Source organism: Drosophila teissieri, chromosome 2L (genome assembly GCF_016746235.2).
Source record: "Drosophila teissieri strain GT53w chromosome 2L, Prin_Dtei_1.1, whole genome shotgun sequence".
In the NCBI taxonomy this organism is placed as follows: Eukaryota; Metazoa; Arthropoda; class Insecta; order Diptera; family Drosophilidae; genus Drosophila; species Drosophila teissieri.
In genome coordinates this window covers 13,029,438-13,052,528 of record NC_053029.1, presented here as the reverse complement: position 1 = coordinate 13,052,528, position 23,091 = coordinate 13,029,438, and the positions used below count along the sequence as shown (strand labels likewise).

General features: G+C 43.8%; 3 protein-coding genes across 7 annotated transcripts in view; all 3 read right to left on the bottom strand.

The window, feature by feature from the left end:
* Positions 1-11,915, bottom strand: part of LOC122620482 (CUGBP Elav-like family member 1) — a 55,850-nt gene extending 43,935 nt beyond the window's left edge. The window contains exons 1-4 of one of the 5 annotated variants that reach the window (XM_043797984.1): positions 11,690-11,908; positions 7,137-8,256; positions 1,589-1,806; positions 160-242 (exon numbers count right to left, since the gene is read on the bottom strand). In XM_043797984.1, the coding sequence (XP_043653919.1) occupies positions 160-242; positions 1,589-1,806; positions 7,137-7,972 (1,137 nt within the window). In that variant the 5' untranslated portion in view covers positions 7,973-8,256; positions 11,690-11,908. Of the gene's footprint in view, positions 1-159; positions 243-1,588; positions 1,807-7,136; positions 8,257-11,689 lie in introns of those variants that run through there. The other 4 variants (XM_043797968.1, XM_043797976.1, XM_043798008.1 and 1 more) reach the window with 4 other exon arrangements.
* LOC122620519 (ribokinase) lies at positions 1,853-3,377 on the bottom strand. Its single transcript, XM_043798020.1, has 2 exons — positions 3,221-3,377; positions 1,853-3,166 (listed from the first exon to the last, which is right to left on the bottom strand). Exons 1-2 carry the CDS (start codon positions 3,274-3,276, stop codon positions 1,993-1,995), a joined length of 1,230 nt encoding a protein of 409 aa, XP_043653955.1. The 5' UTR covers positions 3,277-3,377; the 3' UTR covers positions 1,853-1,992.
* Positions 11,916-21,027: 9,112 nt separating the features above from the next.
* LOC122611450 lies at positions 21,028-21,573 on the bottom strand. The gene has a single exon (XM_043784554.1). It carries the CDS (start codon positions 21,571-21,573, stop codon positions 21,028-21,030), a length of 546 nt encoding a protein of 181 aa, XP_043640489.1.
* Positions 21,574-23,091: the final 1,518 nt, after the last annotated feature.

Genomic DNA, 23,091 nt, shown 5'->3' with positions numbered 1-23,091 from the left:
TACGCAAATACGAAAAGAAATGCACACATACATGGAGACAGAGAACAGGAAAACGGGCAGAACTCAAGCTACATAGATGGTATAGGGGTGTTGAATCACTGTGTGTGTGAGTGGGTGTAGGTGTAGGGTGTAGGGTGTAGGCTGTTGGGAGGTACTTACCCCATCCAAGGTCTTGATGTTGTGCAACGCGTCCTGGGCGCGCAGGGCGGCCTTTCTTGTATAGTAGGTGACAAAACAGCACCCTGCAAACGAAAATGAAACAATCGAATACAAATCGAATACAAATCGAATACATCTCAAACGAGTCGATAGACAGTAGCACAGAACATATGGATACAGAACGCACACTATATATAAACTGTACTATAGATATTTATTAATCGGATGCATTAGATATTATTTACTTGGGACCAATACAAAGTTAAGCTCTTATTTCGGTAAATATTGGCTTGTAGCCTTTTTTATAATGCTTCTGGGGCAAGGCTTATCGGGTCTTAAAGCTAGATAGATATAGATCTATGTTGGCATGCAGAGTTTTGGACACGGGACGAGAGCTTCATGCAAGCCATGCGGAGCAAATGGGACGTGGACAAAAATCATGGGGACTACGGACTGTGTGAGGATTCAAATAAAGTATATTATTTCGTTTCTAGGTCTAGAAGTTTTTTTTCGTTTATGTTTGCTTAAAAGATCCTAAGGTTCGCCAGTATAAAGCATAGATTCTTTTACTTAAATTTGTAATCGAAATGTTTTCCTTATCTCGTAATTGAATTTAATGTTTTGCTACGTATTTATCTAAACTCAAGTTCACATAAAATAAACAATAAAACGTGTGTAATATATGGTACAACATTTTCAATAATTAGCATTAAAAGTATATGCTTTCCCTTATATATCTGTGTTTAACCAGCTTTATGTACTTTACTTGTTTCACCAGCGATAATGTCATGAAACTTCGAACGCAAGCCGACTCTTCTGACCCACATAACTGAACACAGCTCCATTATAACGATTAAATTATAATCCTTCTCCGACTCGAAGCCACATAACTCAAACCCCTGAAAGGGTGGTCATCATCGAGTTAGCCGTGCTCGAACACCTTGCTCTGAGGATTAATCCACCCATACGCATACTTTGGGGCAGGACTCACATCAACCCCTCTAGACCATAAATATGCATAATGGAATTTACCTTTTCGCTTCCGAGGAAAGTTTGCAAGCAAATGCGCATATTATTCTAATACAGTCAAAAATTAACCAGAGCAACATGCTCATGTCCTGCATCCTGCCTCTGTGTGTGTGTGGTTGTGGGTGTGTGGAAGTTTTTCCCGTTTATACACGCACAATTATGGCCAATTACCCTGGCCAAAACTTTGCCCAACACTGCATTCCTGCCCCAAACACCTGTGCTCGGGAGTTTGGGCTTAATGTTGATGGGTTCGCCATCAGCATAATCATATTACTTGATGCTTATCCGCACTGCCGGGGGACCCAGAATGGATGGACATTGTTGAATTTCATTGAAACCCTCCCAGTAATACGCCCATTTGTATGCCCCGGAGCTAGGGTTTCCATCTTGTGGGACTCACCTCGGCTAATCGATGTGACCTTGTCCCGCAGGACATTCAGTGTGTGCACGGGTCCAAACTGCTCGAACATTTGGCGGAGCCTCGTCTCGTCCCAGGTCTTCGGTATTTGGCCCACGAACATTTTGATGTTGTCCGCATCCGGCTGATCCTTGATCGAGTCCGGACTGTTCGATTCCATGAGTTCCATTTTGATCGAGTCACGCGTGGGACTTTGGGTGCTGCAATGCACAGACAACTTTCAAGATTAATAATTTCGTAGATGTGTTTAATAAGTTAAATATATTTATATATATTTTCGTTTTCTATGCGATATAACGCTAGGCAATAAAAAATTATCAAATGAAAGTATGGCCCTCTAAAACCTTAGTAACTTATTTAATAGTTTCTATGCAAATAATTGAATTTTATGCCTTATTAGCAGGTGGTTCATTAGCAGTCTCCACGGCAGTTTTGGGAGCTTCCTCTGCGGTTTCCGCAGACTTTCGAGGTTCATCGGTGGTCTCAACGGGCTTCGGTGGTTCGTTGGAGGTTTCCACTGCTTTCGTCTGATTTGCTTCTAGAATCGGATTTTCTGGTGGAGGTGCTGGTGCTGGTGCTGGTGGTTTATCCACAACTTCTAGTTCATTCCGAGAAGTAGAACTAGAACTAGAAGTAGAACTGCCACCACTAGGTGGAATGACACTGAAGGTGGGCTTCGTATAGCATAGGTCATTCCTGGCGCTCTCCTTGCCGGGAAAACTGGGCTGAGTGCCGCGGCGGCCCATGGAGTAGGCGGCGCAGGAGTGGGCCGCACTGATGTGATGCTCTGTGGACAATTTGGGGAACCGGGCTATGTAATAGGCCAAGCTGCCCATGAAGGCATCTCCTGCCCCCGAGGAATCGGCCAAGTGCGGCACCTCGGAGGCGGGCACATGAGTGCACGTATCCTTGGTCTTCTTCGACATGTAAACCGCTCCTTGTTCTCCCATGGTAATGATCACGCTTTTGGCTCCGTTTCCAATAAGAGTTTCGGCTGCTGATCGGGCCTGGTCAGGAGTTTTCACTTCCTCCATGTCGGTTAGCTTGGCGGCTGCCTCCTGGTTCACAACCAAAATATTGGGCAAACCAATCATGCCCTTTGGTATGTCTTTTCTCATGGGCGACATGTGGAGCAGGGAAACCCCTTTGAACTGGCGCAACGCGCACATGGTGGCATTCATGTCCGTTTCCAGTTGGCAGAGCAGCACCTTCGCGTCCTGGAAGGATTTCTTAGCGCGGCTCACATCCTTAGCCGTGAGAAAGGCATTCGCACCTGCCACGTTGATCTTGTACTGCTCTCCCTCCTCAGAAACCGCGATTTCGCTCATGCCCGTGGGATTGTTCTCCACCTGCTGGACGTGCGTCACATCCACCTCGTGCTGCTGCAGGTGGTTCAGGTAGTCATCGCCGGATTGGTCCTTGCCCAACTTTGCGACCAGGACGGTGGAGGCCCCCAATTTGGCAGCTGCCACACACTGATTGGCCGCCTTGCCGCCGAAACTGGTCTCCATGTACGTTCCGGCGACCAGTTCACCAGGTTTCGGCAGTTCCGGGACATATCTGAGGTAATTACTTGGCAAATTAGGGGACTTTCTTTTCCAATACAGGACTTACGTTATGTAGTCGATGTTTGCCGTCCCGAAGACAACCACATCCACCGACTTTCCCATTTAGAAGGACTGCGTAGGCCGTAAACACAGTACAAAACTTAATTGAGAATTTGGTGTGGGGGAGAAAAATCTACATTTCTGACATATAACAATACAGATTACTTGACCTAGATCTGAGGTATAACTTGATTGATATCTTAAGCTAGACATGAATTTATTTGCCAAAATGTAAGTATGTTATTTTTAGTAAATAAATGCCACCTTGCCAACTGCTTCTTCTCGATTGAAACATGTATTTCCATCACTGGCAGATAAAGTGATAGAAATTCTCAAATGGAAGTTTGCAACTTTTTCATTGAACTTTCATGGACAACATATTGTGTTGCCGACCCCACAGAATACAACTCCAATACTCCTCCGCTTCCTAACTTCATTTGCTAATGACCATAAAAAAGAGAGGGGATAACAACAAGCTGAACCATTTGTTCTCTATCTCTGTCTGCTGCCGAGTTGGCTAACAGCATAAAATACAAATACTAATTGTTATTAGCAAACTAATCTAATCTAAAAAGTTGTAAACGTTGTTACTTTTGTTTTGTGGTTGACCAGTCTCTCTCACTGCGAGTTCCAGGATGGAGGTTCCTGCGCTCAGGGGAGGATTCGGGAGTGCTGGTCCTTGAGTGACTGGGAACGCATTGAACGCTCCACTTTGAGGTCACTTTCAGTTGGTTTTTGTGTGCTGCCGAAAAAGTTTTCCCTTTTTGCCCAGCCGATGTTGTTCTTGCCCCTAATGGGGGTTTATTGGGTGCTCTTGATGGTGTACGAAATTGACTTTTGGTTGGCTGTCAATTTGGCCGGGGTCTCCGTTACGGAACCGATTTGCCGTAAGCAGAAGTTGTCAAGCAGCTTGGCCAATAAATTTGGCCGCTTAATTGGCTAAGCCAGTTAGTTGAAATCGCTGAGCGACAGCGGTATGATGGCATCGCTGATGTCTCGCTCATTTAATGGATAAGTTGGGTGTTTAGGAGACCAAAATCAAATAATTAAAAATGCAGAAATATTTACAGGCTTTTCATATAAATAAATAGTATTTTTGGCAAACAAATCACATACACACTCTGCCAAAATCACCTCACGTTACTCTTGTTCATGCTACTTTAAGATATTTAAGATAATTGGAAAAAATTAAAAAAAATATATATATTTTTTTTTTGGTAAACAGTTTGATTGGAAATTTTATTTCAACGAGATATGACATTCCATTTTTGGACCAATATTTCGAATGTTTTGGTCAAAATACTGATATTTAAATGGCCTGAATTATTAGAAAAGAAGGACACAAAGAGCTCCAAGATTTCCCCGTATGCCTTCATAAAATAGCATTGCATACTTTCAGGCTGACAATTGAAATTGCCATACATTTCTTGGCAGAGTGAGTGACAAACTTCTCCCCGCTTCGGTACATTATTAACTCGAGCTATCGCACGGAGTCATCTGAAACGATGCCATTTAGGAAATTACTTCCAATTTACTTTTAAATTTCTTCATTTTCCAATTTCCTGCGTAAGTAATTCCAGCGCTTGCAGCCGCCATCCATCTACCCTTACTCCCTCAGCCAGTTATGAACTGCCTCCGCACCCTGAATGAAAACGCTGCGGCAGTCGGTGAAAAGCCGCGTGAAAAGCGCCGCGGCAGCCGCGGGCCATCGAATGACAAAACGAAATTAATCTATTAGGGCCGGAACGAGGATGAGCCAAATTGTCTATGTCAAGGTGATAAATTCAGGCCTGCCTGCAGGTGAATGAGCCAAAATGGGGGCGTCGAATCAGCTGGGAAAAAAAAGGAGAAGGGCTCCCGAGGTAATCCATCGCGATTCCTGGCCCTGCAGCATAAATCTCCACGCATCTAAGCATTTACGCATCAGCCAAATTCTCGGGTGTGTTAGCATAAATTTGAAAAAAATAAAATTCTAAATATAAAACAAAAAAAAAAGATTTCTGGTAAAAGGAGCAGCGACAGGTGTGCTGCCCCTGGAGTCGAGCAGGCAATTATTTCAGCCGGGCGCGAATCCTTCGGGGAATCAGGTGAACGCTCCCCGAGCTCCAGCCTCCCTCCAACTAACTATCCTCCTGCTCCACCTCCGCAGTCTCCGCCAAAGTTATCTCCGTCGGTCTCTCGGGGCTGCGCCTCTGCATTAATAATTCAGTCTATTTAAATGCGACCAGGCCTAATGAGAAAATCGCCTGCGGTGGGAGCTGAAGTGCGTCGCAAGGTGCGAAGGGAGTGCTAGTTGGTGGTAGTGGGTGGCAGTGGGTGGCAGCGGGAATGGGGGATTTGGGCCAGGACAGCAGGTGTCTTCCAGCTCCACCGCCAATGAGCTTGGCGATGATGGTGATGACGATGTTGCTATCGCAGCTCAATGCGCGAATCAACAGCTTGGTCCTCGTCGAGGGGCCTCAAATGTCCCCGAACAGTGAGTCAACAAAAAAACTCTACTTTAATGTCTTGAGTACACAGAACTCATTAAAACAGGTGGTTATATGTACATTTGCTACCAAACTGTGCAAAGGATGCTTCAGCAAGTAAATTAATCCAGATTTGGTAGCAAAAGTTTGGATTGCAAGCTATCTTGAGCCACAAAATCTATAGATATATCAAATATATATGTATTTTCATTTCCCCACTTGACTGGACTTTTAAGACTCTATGTTATAACTTTATTCGTAACCACTGTGCGATGCGGCGACATGGCTATGACGTGGCACTTAATTTATGATGGCAGTTTGTTATGCCGCGCCCGTCACAACAAAAACAAACAGCTGAAGGATAGAGGACGCAAAAAGTATATATATTCACAAGAAGTCGGGGATGGATAAGGCTGCAGACTCCCTGCGTTGGACACAGGCCGTATAAAAATGACCCAACATAAATTGAATCATTTCAGTTTTATTATTTAATGGTCGAGCACGGCAGTAGAGAAAGTTGGATAGATGCTAGTAGGAGTCCTCTTGAACTTATCGTCCTTGGGATCTTGAGGATGCCATAATATTATAATTACAATGTCCTGTCAATAATCATACGCCATTATCGCTGATGACTCGGGCTATGTGAAAATTGTCGCCTTGATGACACTGGCCAATTAATAACATTAATGCAATGGCAATTATCATTAGCTACTTGATGGCAGCCTCGACCTTCCGCCCACTCTGCCTCCCAATATAAGCCCCGTCCCTTCCCCCGTCCCTTGGCCAGTGCACATTGTCACTTATTTTAATTAAATATCGCCGGTGAAGTGGGCCGCCGATGGATTCAGCATTCGGTGGGAATTTTTTATAATTTCCGGGCAAAGGAAGCGCACAAATAGAAAATGTGGCGCACGTCCGAGAAATAACCATTTGAAATGTGATAGCCAAAGTTGACGGCAGGATGGTGGCGGGCTGTGTCCTGGGAAGCTGTAGGAAATTGAAATGCTCCATAACGGCAAGGTGATATGCAAAGTGATAAGCGACGAGGATGTGGGCATGAAGCTGGGAGTCTTCTTTTTGGGGAAAGGACGACAAAAGGGGTTGCCTACTTCAGCATGTTTCCTCACTTTGGAAAATATTTAAGCACAACTATTAAGTGACTTTCTATGGTCTTGTAAGCTGTTGTTTCCATTTTCTGTTACATTAAAAACGTATCCCTTGTATGCAAAACGAGACTGCATAGTTGGCAAGTGAACCATAGTATAGTATACTTAGCAGAGCTTGGACAAATGGAAACGGCTATCTGCATTTCCCTCGATTTTCCGCGCAGCATCAAATCATTTGAGTGTAATTAGCAGTCATTAGCCAGCAATGATGCGAAAAAAAGGAAACAGAGCCAGGAATTCGGATTCGGATTCAAATGATGGGATAAGAGGGAAGGGGAGTGGCACTCACCGATTTGGGCCGCCAGTTGGTGGCGGTGGTGCGAGAACGGGTGGTGCGGGGGTAACAACAACAGTTGCACCACCCTGGTCGCCTAATGAAGTTCTGGAATTAATGCTGGAATTCAGCTGCGTTGACGGTGCTGCTGCTGCGGATGCTGCTGCTGCAGCTGCTGCGGTTGCTGCGGTGCCTGGTGTTGCTGTTGCAAGTGGTGGTGGTGCTGCTGCTGTTGCCGCTGCAGATATTGCTGCGATTGCCGTGGCCGCTGGCAGTGCTATTGGGCTGGAATTTATTTGGGTGTGCAGCAGTGTCTCAAACAATGTAGTCGACATTTTAGCCGCTGTTGCTGCCGTTGCCGTTGTTGTAGATAACGCTGCGATGCTGTTGCTGTTGCCACTGCCGCTGCCACTGTTGGTGGGCCGCAAATAGGGATGGAAACTTTTTGCAGCTCCCGTGAAAGTTGTTGGCGCTGCAATGGCACCTGAAGTTGCACCCGAGCTCGTTAGATTCTCTAAATACTCGTACTTGACCGGCAGTATCTGCGGATGTTGCTGCTGTTGTTGCTGCTGCTGCAGCTGGCTATTGTTGCCTGTATTTAAATTGTTATTGCTGTAGAGGCTGTGGTTGTTGCTGCTGCTGCTGTTGCTGCCGGCACTAGAATTGCTGTTGCTGCCATTAGCAACATGGGCAACAGGTGCCGTTGCAAGCATTGTTGTTGCTGCTGCCGCTGCTGCTGCTGCTGTTGCCTCTGATGTTGCTGCTGCTGCTCCAGTTGCTGCTGCTGCTGCTGCTGCTGGTGAATTGCCGCTGAGTTTATCCGCGTGCAGACTCAAGGATTGCAACATCATTTATTACACCTCCGCTTTGCTCTTACTGCCAACTCCTGCCGCTGCTGTCGCTAATTACTTTTAGTGCCGCATTTGGCGTCGCTTGCTTTTTAATTTGCTTCGGGTTTTAGTTTTATTAAAATGGTATATTTTTTGCTGCCGGCAGGAGGGTTCTATTTCTGTGTTTAGTTGTGCTCCTCTTTGTTTATGCCTTCTTTATCACAGTTTTTTCGCTTTCACAATTAGCCTCTGTGTTTACGCTTTTTGTTTTTCAACTTTTATAGATGGTTGAGCTGCAGGTTCAGCTGTAATTAAATAGAGAACAAAGTGGTTGCCGATTAAGAGACATGGTCAAGTCTTTTTATTACTCATTACTGGGAGTTGAGCTAAATAGATAAATGGCAAAACCTATACACATTAACTGATTAAATAAGTTTAGATCTAACATATTAACATTGTCTACGTAAGAGCCTTTAAAGATAGATTAAAGCCCAATGCAATTTATTAAAAGCGTCAGCTAAATTGGAAAAATTGTATATGATTTCCGAAATATGAGCAGCTTTTGCTAATATTAATTAATATTTTAAGTATCCACTTGGAAAACCGCAGTCAAAATGGCCGCTCTTGGAGCCCAAACCACGCCCACTTTAACTAATCCCGCCGCCCACCGCCCCTCGTAGCCAAACTGCATAGCTAAGCGCATTTGAATGGCAAGCGTATTGACTGACAGACTGACCACAGTACTTCGGCCACTCGACTGTCTGCATTCAAGTGCCCGCTTTGATGTGCACACCGAAGTACCTCGCTACACACACACTCTGTCATTCAGATGCACACCAATGCAAGCACACTGAGAACAACTGAAACGGAAGTTCAAGAAATTTAAGTTTTGCGCTTAAAGCACTTGCACTTTTATGTCATTTCTATTTAAATGCGTGGAATTGCGTTTTATAAGGATGATTTCAAGTTATTTTAAGTTTGTGCATATATATTTCTCTCTGTGCAGATGCTGGCATCTGCCGCTAAACAGATAAGCATGTCGAGTGCTCACATGCCGAGGAGCGAGGGCTCAGTTGGCCGCATAATGTTGAAGGCTCCAGCTAATTAGTTAAATTGAAATCAAATTATTTGTTGTCGCACTTGACTGGCCACAGGCATGGGCGCCTTAATTAACGCCCCTGCACATACAGCGATTCCGTAGATATCTGTGGATATAGCCTGATTGCTTGGTGGGTAGTTCGGCGGAAGAGCATATACATGTGTATGTACACATGGAATGCCATTACGGTTGGCCTTATTGCTTTACGGCCCGAACAGCTGCATTAAAGCCCAAATTTAAACATCTTAGTGAAGGCGAGTGAATCGATTTTCTAGTTATTTACGGTGGTGTCACAGTTAAATTGTCGGTCCAAATTTGGTTGGAATTCTCTGCACATCGGTTCAAATTCCAATCGAAAGTTCAAATTTGTTGAAAAACATTTCTCTGAATAATAATGTGAGGTATATGTATAACTTTAATGGCGCCCAGCTGCAGTAGATACTTTATACTTTATACCATTTAAGAAGGTTCAATTTCAGCAGAATAGTTTGGTGAGTACCATAATGTTCCTAATCACCTCATCGCATAACTCCTAAGTTAACCAGGACTGGCAGCTTTCAAAGCAACATCCTTTTGCCCAAATTTAGGATTCACTTAAGGCACACACTTTAAGTCCACGGACGAGATGCTCTCGTCCTCCGGATAATCGCGACGGAATTCGACGGTTTTTCTATTATTTTTTAATAAATTTCAGCGCTTGCATATTTTGGCGCTCTTCTATTTACGTTGCCCGCTTATTTATTTTCGCAGCGCGCTGAGCGCTTTGTTTTATTTTTTGGCTCCGTCCGCTCCTCTTGGCCGGGCTGTGGCAACTGTCGTCGTCGTCGTCGTCATCCGCATCCGCATCGCTGTCGTGCCATGGGGCGCTTGTTGCATCCCCCACAACGTGCCCCCGAGCTGAGGCAAGCGTGTTAGGAAGGCAGTCATCGGTTCGCCAGCGGCGTGCTCCTGCTCCTGATTCTGCCCCAGCCACGCCCCCACCGTCGCCACCGTACCCACCGCCCACCGCCTGGCTCCTGCGGATTCTTGCCACGCGCTTATCCCAGCGCCATCAAACGATGGCGACGACAGCAGAGTCGTTGGCGTCAGGGTATGCGATATTTGGGGAACATTTTGGCTGTATTATCAAACTTTTCGAGGAGACCAAATGGGATTTAAGACTTTAAAGGATCATGAAAGGTAAATATATGAAAATGTGCTGCTTAAACTTTCAGTTAAGACTTTAAAGTTGGTGAAGAATAAAGTTGCAACTGCTTTTCAACTTTTAAGTCATATATAAAAAAGAAATCAACTCAGGAGACAGCTTTTAAGTTAATGTGGAGGTTGGATTATCAATCCAAACCTTTAGTGGATACTAAAAATCATTACAACAGGGTATTAGCCGGTCGAGGTGAAGCTGCACGCGATTAGCCCGACTGCTGCATTATGAGCAGTTATCGGCGCTGTTGCTTCTCGTAGCTTCAACGCACATACAGCCAGTGGATATAGCCATATATATATATGTGTATAGCAGGAGATCTGTGGGGGGGAGGCGACCAGCTGTGCCGTCCTCTATGCTGCTGCTGTCACCTTGTAATTTTATTTATCTATTGATTATTGAGTATCTCTTTTCTATTTATTTGCCTTTGTTTGCCCACGCAGCGTTGACAGAGAGCTACCCCCAAAGCCGGGGCCCAACCACCGTGTCTCCACCCCAACCCCAAACACCAGCCCCAACCCATGGACACCCTTTGGCATTTTTATTAAACCAGATTCCAATCCGGCTGGGTGAGGGTGTGTGAGTGGGCCCCTGGCTGTTTTTTAATTAACTTTAGTGACAATATTTTGCCCAGCTGCCTTTGAGCTGGGCAAACCATCACCACCACTACCATATCCATCCCCTTGCTCCACCCATCGGAACCGAGAGATAATCAAACTTTGGCCATTGTATGCAAATGTTGGCAACGGAGTCTTGGTCGTGCTCTTGGTCCCAGGGACACTTTGACCCCGATTCTCGGTGCTTTCTCTGTCAGCGTCTTGCCATTCTGACAGTTGACATTTCGTAAAGATGTCACTTGTCCATGGTTGCATTGTGAACTGTAGCTGTAGCTGAAGTGTATGGTGTGGTATGGTATGGTATGGTAGTGGAGTAGCAAGACATGTCTCGTTCACACATCCCCATATGTCCGATTCACAATCCGACCCTCCCAGCGTTCCCCCATTCCCCCATTCACTTGTTGAGCGAGTTTCCTTATCTTATCTCGACTTTTATATGCTTGCTTTATTGTGGTTTTGCTTTTTTCCCCTGCTTTTTGGAGACAATATGGTGTACCTTTATATCCAAGTTACTGGAGTTGGACGACCGGGGATGAACAGGTCTTTATCTTTAGTGCAGACAAACTTCAGATAGTGTCTTAGTTTCTGCAGAAGTATGACTAATCCCGCTTGAACGGCGGAGAGACAGGTGAAGATAAGTGGATTTTACATATGAAGTAGGACCGAGTATCACTTCTGCGATTAAGAGCTAAGCCAATGCCATCTGTGCTATTTGCTATTTGCGTGAAATATAGTTCAACTGCGCACTTCAGTGAGTTTGCTTTACAAAAAGGCACTTTAAAATGTGTCACGAGTTTGTTTTCCTTTGAGCGACGAATACTTACATCGAAATGTAAAACTGTTCACTTGATTTTAAGCCAGTTCTGTATCGAATTTGATCACACCTTATGCCACAATGCCTTATCTGGGGCAGATATCAAGGGCGTTTAACTGCAGATACCAGGTAAATCAATCAGGTAAATCACTCAAAAGCACTCGCGATCTGCACTGGTCGAGTTCAACGAAGGGGACAACCGCACGTAGACGCCAACGGAGTACAACTAACGTAGCCGAAATTCCGATTCCGATTCCGATTTCATAATTCTCGGCCACAAAACGCAGCCGCCTCTCGCACGGAAAAGTGTTATCTGCAGTCTGATAAGAGCTTATCGCATAATTGCCCGCTGATTGCCGCGGCAGGTAAGTAAATTTCACTCTGCCTTTCTCTCTCACGCTTCACTGTGTTGTCTCTGGAACAACATTTGCTCCGTCCGGAGCGACGTTCTCCTGCTACCAAGTCGAGTTTTTTTTATCGCCGCGAATAGTACAGGTTGACGAGCTCTTTAATTGACTATCTTATCGACGATGCAACGATGACTGGGGAAGGGGAAGTGTCTAACGTCTAACGAATGACCGGGCTTAATCAGTGCAAACATTTGGCCCGCACTGGCTACCAAAATGCACGACAACAACAAATCCCAGTGCGAAAGCGAGCTCACAAAACCGGGCAAATATCTATCACAAAGGAGTGCAGGCAGTCGCAGCAATTACTTTCCAACTCTCGACTTCGCGCTCCATATATCCGCACTATAATGCTCATAAATATAAACTAAACTCATGCGAGTGGCCGCTCTGAATTTATATGTACGGATATATCCTCGGTCCGCTCCGCCTGTCCGTCTGTCCCTCTGTCTGTCCGTTCGTTTGTCCGTCCGTCAGTCCGAGTGTCTGCAGGGCCATTACACAAATACCAGTGCTGCCGGGGGAGAACGGAGAAAATGGAGACCAATGAGCTTGCCACGTAGCCAAAGCCAAAGCCAAAGCCAAAGTATCGATGAGTTTCGAGTGGGTGACTTGTGGGGGTCGTGTGACCGGACAGCCGTTCTCAGCCGTGGCCATAACAGCGACGTCGACTCTCTCGAACTATATACTATATATATACATTTATATCCTATATAGAAGCGGTAAATAACCGATACGTGTCGGTGAAGGAAAGCTCGGTTTTGTGGGTTTGTTTGTCATTGTGCCATCAAATTATAATAAGCGACTGTTTAGTGGTAAATGTGTGTCACTTTACATACGGCCTATGTCTCGCTCTATCTCCCTCCCACTCACTGTTGCCATCCCCCTACCCCCTCCAAGGACTATAATTATGGGGTTATTGGGTAAAATTGGTTTTCACATGCCTGGGCCGGAATCGAAACTGAAAAAATCGAAAATGCAATTATCTATTCACGGGCTGAGTTACAAAATGGTTCTATTCTTAGGTAGACCAATTAAGCGGAAGTTCTGAGATGAAGATACAAAATACATCACATTAATATAAATCAATTGCTTTGATCAAATCAAGGCTATCATGTACTTGTAGTTTTCAGACTTCCATTCACAAAAAAGTTCCCTCAGTCAACTATCAGTTGATAAGGTTTTCGTGCCAAGCTCTTAAAGAATTTGACAATTGTACGAAATAGTAATAGAACTCCCATGATAGATTAGTAATAATGCTATTAAAGCGAACACAAATACCTAGATAGTGCAGCTATTATTAAATAGAGTAATATTTGAGGATACACGCATTGTTTTTATGGTGTACATATAGAAGATCCCACCACAGTAGTTTTGGGCCAAATATAAATTAACGCAGTATACCAAAATGCTCTGATTCCAATCTGCTGCTTATCGGGAGCTAGCGTCTGTACCTAACTGTTTACCGATTTATCTAATCTGAGATTCTTATCTCGACCAATTACTCCGCACTTCCTCCGATGCCATTTGCCCCGTACCATACAAAAAACCTAGCCACAACTCACGAGTTGCGACATATACAGTGGGTCACGTCTGCTCCCATCGATTTACAGGTACAGTGGCCGCTGGTGAATGGCCGCCATGAAAAGTCCGCCATTGAAAACAATGATATACGTTGGTCTATTCGTATATGGATAGTTACTTTAGATACATACGTGGATTGCTTCTTTTACACGAAGGAAAACACACCAGAAAAGGAGTGAAATCTTCTTCGTGTAATACAGTTCTCTACTCAACCTTAAATCCCTACGAACTTTTTCAAGTGAAACCCATAATGAAACAACAATATGGAAACTACTTCAACAAATGCTTTTTAGAATTTAATTACTATCATTTTGTTTACTAAGTCTTCTTTTTGAAGAGTGTTCATGTAAGGCCAGCGGTAACCCTTTTTGTTCTGGCCATTCGAGTTTCGTGTCCTTCTTAGTTGGCCCTTCTACTTCGCCTGCCCCGAACAGCGATCAATATTGAATTGAATTTGACCAATGGTTATAGCCACGTTTCGGCGAAGACCTCGAATAGACTTTGGTCTGTCGGCGGGAAAGCGTGTTGGTGGTAAGCGGAAAACGTTATTTAATAATTTACGCCGAGGCATTTCGGAACTGAAGTTGATTCGAGTCGAGTCGAAATATGAAACGCCATACTCTTACCCTAAATTCAGAATTCACTCTTTGTGCTTGCTGGCTGTGAGTGAGAACCCTTCAATTCCAATAATATTATTAGAAACTCAACTGGAAAATCGAAGTTGAAGAAGCCACAGGAATGCGGTTGGAAATGCAACAAAAGCCAAAACACAGTTTAGTGGTTGAATAACGACAACAGCAGGAGCCAGGACATGCTCGTAGTCCTGTTTCAGATGGAGGTCGAGGAGGGTCGAGGAGGGTTGGTGGACCAATCGACAGACCAACAGACCGACATACAGACCGAAAGACGGACAGCCAGACAGACGGACAGTGAGCTACTAATAAAGCCAGGTGAACGCAGGTGGAGAGCTGGGTCGCCGGCCAAGGCAGACAAAAGGAAGCACAAATAATATAAATTAAATGTGGGGAAAGTTGCCGCATCTCCGCCACCCACTCCCCCTCCTCCCCTCTGCTCCCCTCTCCGCCGTCGCCCACTCGAAAGAAAAGCAAGCTGAGTAATTATTTCCGGCAGAGCGGGCAGCCGAGGAGGAAAATGCCGGAGCCGGGGAGTCCTTGCGGCTTGGCTGCAACACATGGCCGGACACTTAAACCGAAGTGGAAGTGTGGCAAACGGGGTTGGAAAATCTATCTGGGCAATAATTTCGGTTGACATGCTTGCGGTAATTATTGACCGTAATGACAAAACCGTATACGAATACGGCAGCAAATGGAAGCCTCAAACCAATCCCGAAACCCTGACAAATTGCTTTAGTTTTTGGGGTCACCTGTGTGTGTGCTTGTGTCTGCTAATTGGATATTGGACTCGGGATAGGCCATCACCATCGCCATCGCCATTGGTATCTGCATAATTCAGACCATCTCACCTCTAAACAAATAAAAATTGTCAACGGCATGGCGATATAAACAAGCGATTCGCGAGCCATAACTTAAAGCATCTTCTTGTTATTTGCACTGGACGCTCGAGATTTATGGACCACTGTGCCTATTTATAGCGATGTTAATGAAACGGAGCTGTCGAACGCAACACAGACCGAAAGTTTGTCCAAAAATTAATTAATAATACTTTGCATTGCTTATTTTCGGATGGGCTCTCTTAGCAATCTATGCTCTTCCCAATTTTCCACGATCTATTTTCCGATTTTTTGTCTGATTTTGCTGATTTTGCTCAATTCATTTCAATGCCGGCTATTTCTGTTGCAATATGGCCCACATGTTGGACATTCGGGGGCAATAAATACTGAATGCGACCGGCAGAGTATCCCGAAAGTATATTCCCAAACGATCAGCTGGAATTTCTTTAGGTTTCTACTTAAGTAACTCACTTACTTCGATTCCAATTGGCCGTATGTGGGGGAACTTCCGTGGACTAGAACGATTCTTTTGTGTGACAAATTGGACGGGTGATTGAGTTTAGTGCAGATACAAGATCCCACAAGACACACGACCGATGACGAGGAGCAGACGGATCGGGGATCGCGTGAGTTGAACGACAAATGAATTCACTTGATGGGTGAAGTGCGAGGTCAAATCTCTCTTGGATGCGACATGCCGAACGCACTCGCGGAAACACAACTCGCAGTTAATGATACAGATACGCACACGATGCGCTGCAGATACAATCAACAAACAATAGCCAAGGCAAATTACCAGCACTTCGAAATAAATTTATTGCATTTCTAGAGGCGTAGGTGAACCTTTTTTTGGAATTAATTGTTATGTTTAATTTAGGGGCACACGAGCATTGAGTAAATCTTGTGTTTTTTTAACGGTCTAATTTTTGAATAATAATTTTTAATAAATTTCAAATTATAACTTGGTAATATTTTGTATTTATTTTCTATTTCGAGATCGGTTGGCACTTTAACTGCACTTCCTTACGCGCCACGGCTAGAATTTCCACACTTTTGAGCAGGCACCGCCAGTCACTGCAGTGACATGATTTCCAAAAAACTGCACTGGGCCAAAATATATATAAAACATTATTTTATATATACTGCACTTTAGATCCGTGTGTGCTGTTCTTTTCGGCCGTGTGAACGTGAAAACGCGAGTGGGCGGCGACGACGATGCGCGCGATTTTCTCGCGTTTGGCTGGCGGAACGTTCAAGATGGCACTGCCGGCGATTCGCGGCGATCGGATCGACTTGACAGTCCATGGAGCCGCCCAGCGGACGGACCCGGACCCGTCGTTATTTATTCCGGAATATAAATTATAAGTATAAATAATATTTGGGGGGAGTAAAACTTATGCATGTTCCATGTATTTATTTAGAATTTAATTGAATTTGCCGGCGGCGATGTTGTGAATACCGCTGGTGCTGATCATAATTTAAATCAAAACACAAATTAATTTGACGCTCCGCTCTCGCTGCACTTGCTGCTCTGTTTAGTACCTCAAGTTTTTGTGGGGGAAAACTGACGGCAAGTGTCCACCGCGCGGAGAGCAAAGCGTCGCTGAGTGGGCGTCATCGGAAAATTTGGAAAATCTGAGTGAAAAGTCGCGAGCCGCATCTCTTGGCTTCTGCGATCGATTTGCTGCTTTTACGAGCTGTCCGAGCAGAACCAAACAAAACCATAATAGAACATCTGTTCTTCTGTTATTTACGTGTTTTCTTAATTTCTTCCGATGGTCCCACAATGCCGGGCTAGGTGAGTTTCCTGCTATTATTTTTATTTTTCCGTGACATTTTGTCAGGCGGATTAGTTTGGCCGTTAGCCTGACAGGCTCTATAAGTAGACACTCAAGTGGGTGGCAATCTAATTTGGCTGCGCTGCTCGAACAATTTGAATATTGCTCGGGGGATTAATGGCTGTGGATATGACCCATTTGGATTGCACTCTATAAACTAATCGAGCTGAGATCGCTGGCCTTTTTTATGGGACTGTATTATAAATATTAAAACGTAAAATTCATTAAAAATCGGGAAGTATTTTCCACACAGCTCTGAGAGGTTTTCATGGATCATTCGAATGGATCATTCATCTCGCAACAATGTCAAGTTCATTCCCTCTTTTCATGCACATATGTACCTACATATAAATCAGAACAAAAGGTCTTATTTTATCCCACACAGACATTGACATGGTTACCGGTCCAAAAAAGGCTTAAATTAAATGACATCGCCAATTATTCAAGGCACTCACTTTGCGTTCCATGTCAATGGCTGTGAGTTCCATAATCTTTTTGTTATTGCGATTTTACTTGCAGCTAAAGAGATATTTAAGAGCCTTAAAATTGCGAAAACAGAGCAAATAGCTGTTGGTCGTACTTATTTTATTTACTCCTTTTCTGGCCTTCTGGACATATAATTATCAGCAGTCAACGCAAGGGGAAGTAAGGGATTTGGATAAGTTACGACTATATGAGTACTGTGTACTGATTGTCTCCTTTATACACTTTTATTCAAAAATCAAGAAACTATTTATTATGAATACAACTAAACAACTATTGAATATGATAAAGCACATTTTATTCAAAAGACAATCTTGCCGGTTTCCCTGAAAACATATGGCACATTCCCTCTTATTTGCTTTTCATATTAAACTTGTATAGAACATAAAAGGGCGTTTTCGAATGGACCCAACCAAATCGCAGCGCACAGGGTATGCAAATCCGAGAGCGGCCAGCATAATTTTGCACGTGTTTCGAATAAGTTGAAACTTTCCTTTGGCAAACTTTGTGAGCAGCCACGAAAGCCACCACCAACCAACTCCAGCCCTCGGATAGTTTTGTGGGCGTTTAAAAATGCGCGACCGCATTCATTAGAGAAAATGGCTTAAATACTTGGCCAGTCGAAACTGATGAATGGCGGCTTAAGAATCCCGGATTCGGGAAGCAGAACTCCCCCAAATGCAACTCCGAAAGCGAGGCATTCGTTTGTTTGCTTGACTCTGGGCTCTGGGGTCTGGGATTAAGTTTTCTCGGCGGGAAAAGTTTCGTTTTCCACTGCTGAACCCACTCCAATGGATTTGTGTTATCGCCCTTGCTGCATACTTTTGTAGCTCAGTGTCGACCAGCTGCGAGTGCATTTGCGATTGCATACTTTCGGGCGAAAATATTTTTGCCTGCCGCTATTGGAATTTGCAAATATTCTTATAAATTATTATATCAAAGTTCGGCATTACTTATGGCTGGCTGGCTTCGACAGCAAACTTTTCCCCACTTTGAGCACTTTTCCTGCACTTCTCACAACTTCTTCACTACTCACTCTCTCTTACTTGACACTTTAGTGTAATTAGTTCTCCTGCGGTTGCAGCTTTGTGGGAAAACCTCTTTGGCTTCTGGCGGTGAGGAAAATGCACTGGCTTGAGCGGGCATCCGTGTTTTTGCGGCTTTTTCATGCCCTTTGATGTGGCAAAAATTTCAATTAATGCAATGCAAAATATACCTTTATACCTCCTTATAACTCCATTGCTCTAGTTGTTAATCTCGGATAATCGCTCTTGTGCCGCAAGCAAAAACTGCGTAACTGCTTAACTTTCCTAAGGTATTTATAAATGCTTGATTAGGCAGCCTTGAGGTTGGCTTAAATAATTCTAGACACTATTAAACTGTGTAACAAGTTATTCATAATAAACATTTACTGTTTAATAAGCAAACTTATTAATTTCCCATAAGAATTGGGCATTGAATTCATATGTTATTAAGCAGTGAAGCAATTGTAGCAATATCTTGGCACTTAACTTTGTATATATTAATAAATAAAAATCATTCATTTCAAGATTTAAATGATACAGCTTTTTAAAGGTCCTATCAGAAAAGGAAAACATTTAATAACAAAAACTGATTTTTATCAATTAATTTCATGGCCATAGAAAGGACAAAAGTCATCGAGTTTGCCACAAGAAACTTTCCGTTTTCGGGCAGCTTTAAAGATATTACACTTGACACTTTTCAATTAGTGAGGAAAATTTATTTTAATTGTGACAGTAACATGTTGTTGCCATCGCCACCCAGTCCAAAAAGCAGCAACAACAAACGGAAACTTTGCCAGGACAATACAGAAGCCTGGCAAACTAAGGCCGAAGTCAAGGAGCACCCTAGGAGCCACAAAATGTCAAAAGAAAACTTTTCTGGCCAAGATTAATTACAATTGAAAACAAATGAATGCAAAAACGATAAGCAGCCGAAAGGATTTCCACAGCACTTTCCCGGGAGCGGGTTGCGGGGAAGGCCAAATGGAAATGAAAACCCAAAACTGAACTTTGCCAATCGAGATTGGAGGTGGAGTGAGGAGGAGTGAGGCGGCTGAAGGAGCTCTAATCAGAGAAATGCTGTTGAAATAAGTGTTCACACCTACAGCAGAAGCCAGAAATGCAAGAGCATTAGCTCTGCACTGAGAGAAACTTGTTGCGGGACTTTCAGTCCATGACATAGGGTATTTCTGCAAGGACAATCTAAGGAAGGTATGGTTTTTTTGTTTTTGTAAATAAAGAAGATACGATTTTTTAAGATGAGTTCTAAGATCTAAATATCTACTCTGCTATAATAATTATATTACTTTTTTCCAAGTGCTGGTAACAACTGTTTGGTAGTCTAGTTTTTGGGGACCCCAACTTTTGACCGAAAGAGGTGGCAAAGTTTCGGTGGGGTTCGCTGGCTGGGCAAATATTTTGCAGGCCAGCCACGTGACCTGTTTAGTTTTTAGCAGGGAGTTAGTCTATTTCGAATAGGCCCCAAGTTCTTCACTGGGTGTGGGCTCTCTTTGTTGGTGGAGTGCCAGCGGTCAATGGGCCAACATTAGCACCACTTAACCCGCAGCCCGGTGCAGTGTTTTCAATGTGAAAAAGTGGAGGAGCCTTGGGAAAGTTTTCGTGCATAAATCATGAAATTAATTAATTTTGACACACATTCCCCCCAGTCGCTTTCTTATGGAGTAGCGCCATAAGCAACTTTGCCATCAAAGTATTTTATTCCTCCCTTTTTTTTGTGCAGCGCTCCTCTTTGCCAGAAATTAAAAGTAGAATTGAGAAGTGAAACATTAACACCAACAACAACTGAACGGGAAAAACTTGCCTTGCCACGCAAACTTTTCCAACGTGTAGCGGGGGGTGGTGGGGGGAAAAGGAATCAAGTTGGAAATATGTGCAAAATTCATTCAGTATTCGAAATATTCCCAACTTGCTATAAGTTTCGTATGTTTCGCCTTTTTTTCGTTCCTTCCAATTTTCGCAGTTTTTGTTGCTGCCAAAAATAAAACTTGCGCCGTGAGTTTAATTTTATTCATGCTGCTAAGTGAGTGTTGAGTGAGTTTTCTGGGGGAGAAAAAAAACGTAGGAAAAGGTAGGCGAAGTTTGCGCCCAAAATGTTTCACTATTTAATTGCATAATTTGAGAGCGCACTGAGATTACACCTGCCGGAAAAATAAGTTTTCGCGGACGATGGATATACAGTATACATTATGAAGGTGTATTCACACAACATAAAGAACGAAAGAAAATAAAATGAAATATGAATGAGATGGTCAACTCAGTGGGCTATCATCCTTTATACAGCTGCGTAATATTTTGGGACAAAGATCAAGAGATCATAGAGGTGCTGAATTATGTATAAGAAAGTAGGGAAAATTATCGTAAGTAAGTTTTTTTTCATTTCCAGCATAAGAAGTAAGATATATTTTGGCTATTTTATATGCTAGAATTTCAGTTTACAAAAGTCAAACTAATAACCACATGTTTATGCTGCAACATTATTCTTTATTTAAGTCATAGAAAGGAAAATGATGGATATATAAGAATCAAAACAAATCGATGACATGGCCCCACAATAGGTCCTTGTCTTTATCCGAGTCCTTGTCCTCCTTGCCCAACTCGTCCAGCTTCTTCTTGAGCTTTCTCAGCTGCTTTTCATCGCTGAAGATAGCGTTGAATACGCGAACAGTAAAGTTATCGTAGATGCCCAGCCTCTTAAGGATTCTCAGAATCCTTTTTTCGAACATGGTGAATGTCATATCCTGTCGCAATAATGGTCCATCCTCGGAAAAGGTGCCATTTCGGTCCTCTGGCTCGCTGGTTGAACCCAAGGAGGCGTCAGTTCGCTGGAGAAGATTGAGCTCATTATATGCCATTATTTTTTCGTCCAGTTGATAGATCGGAAGATCGGCAGCTTCTTGAAGTCTTTTAAAGTGCTCAGAAAAATCGGCAGCCGTGGCTTCTTTGAGGCGCTCTTTCAAGCGGGAAGTAACGACATCGTTTAGCTTCTTTAGTGGAGCCAAGGATATATTATCCTGGCTGTGGATCCCCTGGGCAAATACCAAAATCGTGGCCAAAACAATGACTGCCATGACTACTCTCAAGCAACTGCTTGGAAAATTCACGGATCTGTCGCCTTATAAAGCTCGTTGATGGTACTGATAATCATGAATTATGTACAACTGACAGCTCGTATAATTCTGAATGAATGTGGGCCAGGTGAGAGATGAGTGATTTGTCGAGGTAACAGCATAATTGCATTTTATGGGTTGTGTTATTACCTTACATATTTACGACCTGCCAAGAATTGAGGTTTGTGCTTCTTAGTTATCAGTCAACGCATTTCCAGTATTATACAAGTAAGCTTAAACGTTATGTCGTACGATTGTTACATGCGTCTAGTGGTATAATGGTATGTATTTATGTTCGGATTTAGTTCTGCATAACTAAAGAAATCGTTACTTTCTCTGATTTGCTCTCTGAAAGCATCGAATATTATTAGAAATATCTTTATTGCCTAACTTATATGTTTTAAGATTTAACCAACGTTAACCTAAACCTCCATTTAATACCTTTCAATGCTTTCTTCTCAGGCAATTAAACAAATGCAGCACAGTCTTTTACTGCTGGGGAATTGTAAAGCAAACATGGGGAGGAGTGCTGCAGCTGGGGAATGCGAATGAAATGCAAAAACATTAAGCCCGGCCCAGAACTGGGCCCAGAGCAGAGCCAACTTCGCATGCAAAGAAGAGCGGCAACTGTGACAATGTAAGCAACTGCGGAAAGAACTGCTGGCAGGGAAGACGGGTGGGGAGGGGGTCTGCATTTGGGGGGGGGGGTGCTGGGCTCGGGTGGTGGTGGGAAATGGGAAAAGTGCATACAAAATTGGCCAGTATGGGGGAACAAAGGAAACAAAACGACGCCGTCAGCTGCAACGCAGAACTGCAGCTAACCGAAAATGGTAATGGCCTTCGATGGGTGGCGCAAAGGGGATAGAGTTTGAAGTGGGCGGAGAAGGAGGAGAAGGGGGAGAAGGGGGAAGTTTCAATGTTTCAGCTTAATGCGAAAATCTTGTTGCACGCCGCCTGCAGCAAACGATTCAGCCTCCAGACCATGGCGAAAAGTCTATTGTTTCACAATCATAATTCTCCTGTAAGCTCTCGGTTGAAGGGTTTACAGGGGATGGGGGAAATGGGTGGGAGGGGGGAATTGGGAAATATTCCCGGTTGCAGGAAATGAACATCATTAATTTTGCCATTCTGCATTTGCATTGGAAATGGCATTTCAATATACGCTTCGCTTTCAAGATTGCCAAAACCATTTTCCGCTCAGCCAAATAGCCTTTATTCCAGCTACAAGCTTTCGTAGCCCCCTCTCGCTCACTCCGATTATCGCCCGTCCCGCTCGCACTCTCTGTCGGCGGCTTGGAAAAACTTTCAACTGCTGTGCGCGATTGCCGCGACGTGACTTAATTTCCACCGCCGGCAGGCATACGGCTAAATATTTGTTCTATGCGCAGGGGGAGGGGATTTTGGGCAGAGGTTAGTTAGACAGCTGCACTGAGAGAAAAGTTGTGGAGCAACTTTACTCACTTTACTTTCACTTTCAGT